We start from the raw sequence: 4,256 nt of genomic DNA on the forward strand, positions 1-4,256 counted from the left end.
GGTTTGGTTAGAAAAGATACACAAACACATACACTTTTTTTTCTCCACAGATGGAGAATATTGTTGAGGATATACCATAACTTAATTTTTTCCAAAATTTTATTATGAAAATTTTCAAAATATGGAAAAGTTGAAAGACCTGTATATTGAACACCCATACACTGAATCTACCATCTAGATTTTAAAAATAACATTTAGGTGTGTTTTTTACCACTGTTTATCCATCTTTGGATCCATTTTATTATTTTTGATACATTTCAAAGTAAGTTTAGACATCTTTACATTTAACCCCTAAAGACATCAGCGTGCATATCATTAGAATTCATTTGTTTATGTGTTTGTTAGGTAACTTTTTTTTACACTCAGCTTTTTAAAAATATTTTTATTGACAAATCTTCACACACATACAGTCCATAATACATGGTGTACAATCAGTGGTTCACAATATCATCACATAGTTGTGCATTCATCACCATGATCATTTTTAGAACATTTGCATCACTCCAGAAAAAGAAAAAAACTCCCTCTCATTGACCACTAGTATTTCAATCTACCAAATTTATTTTTAGATAGGTACCTTTTTAATCTGTTAAGGGAAAAGTTTCAGGAAACTTTTTTCTTTGTTCAATGTACACATTATGGGAGAGAGAAGTAGACAGAATGATAGAACTAAACTCAGATCTAGAGTTATGCAAACCTGGTTTGAAATTTAGTTCTGCCCTGCACTAGAGAGGTACTTTAGCAGGTCCCTTCACCTCTCTTCTGAACCAGCATTTTCCATTTGTAAAAAGGGGCTAGAGTTGTGAGGGTTGAACAAAATACAAGGCGACTAGCACAGAATAGGTGTTCATAAAATCTTAGATCATTCCTCAGACTACTTCATGGCTTACATATGACGCTTAAGAAGTAACCGAAACTCTGAAATGATCTTTCCCCTTCAGAGCACTCTGCCATTTGGTCCTGAAGCAGTACAAGGAAGCAGTGAAGGATTGCACAGATGCCCTCAAGCTGGATGGAAAGAATGTGAAGGCGTTTTACAGACGGGCTCAAGCTTACAAGGCACTGAAGGTAAAAAGATCCTGACCAAAAGGTACCACTGTAGCTACAGATAATTGTGCCTGTTGTGGCACTTCAAAAGTATAGTCAAGGCAAGGAGGGATCTGCCGGTTTCCTTCTTACCCAGGGGCCTCGGAATCACTCAGGGCAGGACTATAGGCCGGGGTTTGTAAACCCTCTGCTGTCTCGGCAGTTGTCCCTACCCAGGTTGATCTCACATCTTCAGTCAGGGTACCTTCCCCACACCCTTCTCCTCTCTTCTGATAGGACTATAAATCCAGCCTTGCAGACATCAGCAGTCTTCTGCAAATTGAGCCCAGGAACGGCCCTGCACAGAAGTTGCAGCAGGAAGTTAACCAGAGCTTAAAATAAAAACCCAAAGGGCAGCAGGAAACCTCTGCTTGACCTTCCCCAGAGAAGCCAGGGACCTCCTTCCTTTGTGCCTGCTCCTGAGATCCAGCATGCCCCAGAGTAAGCTGTGAAGTACCCTTCTCTGCCCCTCAGAGAGGCAATGGCCTCCCACCTCTTCTCCCCCTTAAGAGGCTTTGCTTGTTAAAATTAAGCTCAGTGCAGACACAGACATTGTCATTTTGCGGGGAAAGATCCCCTGACTAGAGCTGAAATGTGAGGTCCATGCCCCGTAGCCCACTCCCACCTCCTCAGATGTCCAGAGGATGGCAAAAGCAGATCCTCATCAGCAGAGCCCCTGGCATGCTCCAGACCGAGTGCTACCTTTTAGCTTTACCAGAGCCCACCCCACTGCAATTAACCTGAGCCTCACTGAGCTCCTGGGCAGGAGTAGAGGGTAAGGGATAAAGTAAGAAAACCCTGACCCATCACACCCGAAGCAGCCTGTTGAGCTGGTTCTCCAGGGCTGCAGTCCCATGTGCAGCTGCTCTTACCCTATCCTTGGCACAGTCTCCCATATTTGGAGTCCCAGTGCCTTTTGTCTGGGCCCTCATTGATGGGGATGCAGAGCCCTGACCCTTGGATGGCTTGGTCTTTGACCGTTTTTGTGCTGCTGCCTCCTGTGTGGAGGTCCGTGTTTCAAGAATCCAGTGGTTGTGGCCACTCTTCCTGGAGATGGGATGGGAGAAAGGCCTCCTTGAAGTCAGTACCTTTGCATTTGGGGCAGGGGCTTGCCTGCTGACGCACAGTCCAGCCTCCTCCAGGCTTCCTAGTTCTTTGTAATATGAAGTTATTTTGAACAGAACTGATTTTGTGTGTTCTAAGCCATTGCATTAAAAGTCTTTCATCTACATAAAGGTGTTGTACTTTCATTTATGCTTTTCTCAGCTCTATGCCTTAATCTTTGCAGTAATAAAAGCTACTGCTTATTGAACATTCTTTTCATTCATTGAATAAATTGACTGGTTTCTGCATGGGCCAGGCTTTATGTATAGTACTTGGGATACAACAGTGAATAAACAGATGCGGGCCCTGCCGCCAAGTTAATCAGATAGTCACACAAAAAGTATAAAAAAAACTGCAGCTGGCTTGAGTGTTTTGAAGGAAAAGTCAAACAATGCTTTTACATGCCTAAATGGGGAGAACTGGCCCAGTTGAGAGAAAAGGTACAGTGGAGCAAAGTGATGCTTGAATTGAGTTCTAAAAGGATGAACTGAGTTTAACTGGTGAAGGGGAGTGGGAAAAGCAGCCCAAGCAGGGAGAGCAGCGTACATAAACACGCTGTAAGGGGGAACAGGTTGATACAGGGACCAAAATATGGCAAAACACAGCATGGGGTGAACCTAGAAGTTTTTAGAATCTGGCCAGAATTAAGGGCTGTCTCATCTTCTCAGGTTGTATCCTAGTTAAATTACTTAGGTAGAGCAAAGAGTTTTTATTGTCCCCAGGTGCTAAGCAACACTGTTGTTAATCAGGCTGTTTTCAACCTCTTTTTGAGGCTTTCTGCAATCTAAGCAATCACATTCAAAGACCTCTGAGCTGAAGTGGATTTTATTCAGAGTCCACATACAGATTCCATGGCATTTACCAAGGGACTGCCTCAAAGTGGGGGCTGAACCCCTTTTATCTCCTCTTGAGCAGAAGTGCCTGTCTGGCATGCACACATGACTTTTACCTGACTTGAGGTAAGTTTAGTGGTAACATCCAGTCACAATCGACTTACCTTGGCATCTTGGGTTCTAGAAAGCCCAACAAGGGTTTTCTTGGTTTACTAACAAAAATATAGAAAGTGAGCTTGTACAAACACTGAAGAGGCTTTAAAAATATATATATTTTTTTAAACTTCACATAAACACAATATAGTGTGCTTCCGTATTTCTTTGGGAATATGGGAACAGTGATAAGCTTCAAAGAGGGTCTGAGGAAGAAATTTCATGAACATTGAAAATCCCTCCTCATAAGTTAACATTTCTAGGAATGAGACACACAGATAGTGCTGTAATTGTGTCAGTGATCATGATTGAATTTCATCTCCAACCCTTCTCCCCAGGAGGTGATGTCATTACAGAGTAATGACAGAATCTCCTATCCCCATGGAGCAGGGGAGGCCCACGTCATACAGGGGCTCACAGGCATGTAAACTTTGTCCGTAGTCTATCTGATAATGGGAAGCTACTGAAGGATTCATGCAAGGATGACATGTATTTGCTTTTTGCAAAAAATTAAAAAAACATTCTGACTGCAGATGCAATTAAATCAGCAAGGGGCTACTTCCAGAATCCATCTGAACTCAGACTAAGAGGTTGTAGTGAATTGAGAGAAGTAGGAAGACTTGAGAGTAAAACTGTAATTTCACATGGGAGAGAAAAGAGAAAGTGATGGAGGGGACTTGGGTTTTGGCTTTTCCAACAATATGGATGTCAGGATTATTTACTGAAATGGGGAATACTGGAAGAGAGAGTCAGCATGGGAGTTGAGTTGGGGTGGGGATTCTATCATGAGTTTGGTTTGAGACATAATCTGTAAGTGTTGAGGTAGCCAAGAGGTGCTGGTCAGGGGGCAGTGAGGTGTGTGGGCCTGGAGTACAAAAGAGTGGACTGGGCCGAAGAGAAGAGTGTGCCAGTGTCGGACTGAGGTGCAGACTACAGATGCAGTCGTCGGTTAGTCTAGGGAGAACACGGAGTGTGGAAAAGACCCAGGACTGGGCCTGAGGAAAGACGCCAACATTCAGCATTTGGGAAGAAGATCAATCCACATAGGGGCCAAAGTTACAGGAGCCAGGAGGTAGGGTG

General features: G+C 43.4%; 1 protein-coding gene across 1 annotated transcript in view; it reads left to right on the plus strand.

Moving 5' to 3' along the window:
• The window catches only part of TOMM34 (translocase of outer mitochondrial membrane 34), a 30,882-nt gene extending 27,594 nt beyond the window's left edge, over positions 1–3,288 (plus strand). Inside the window, exons 6-7 of the mRNA XM_077168039.1 lie at positions 942–1,068; positions 1,324–3,288. Of these exons, the coding sequence (XP_077024154.1) occupies positions 942–1,068; positions 1,324–1,428 (232 nt within the window). The 3' untranslated portion in view covers positions 1,429–3,288. The remainder of the gene's footprint in view (positions 1–941; positions 1,069–1,323) is intronic.
• The last annotated feature ends 968 nt before the right edge of the window (positions 3,289–4,256 follow it).

The sequence above is a fragment of the Tamandua tetradactyla genome, chromosome 1 (assembly GCF_023851605.1).
Source record: "Tamandua tetradactyla isolate mTamTet1 chromosome 1, mTamTet1.pri, whole genome shotgun sequence".
In the NCBI taxonomy this organism is placed as follows: domain Eukaryota; kingdom Metazoa; phylum Chordata; class Mammalia; order Pilosa; family Myrmecophagidae; genus Tamandua; species Tamandua tetradactyla.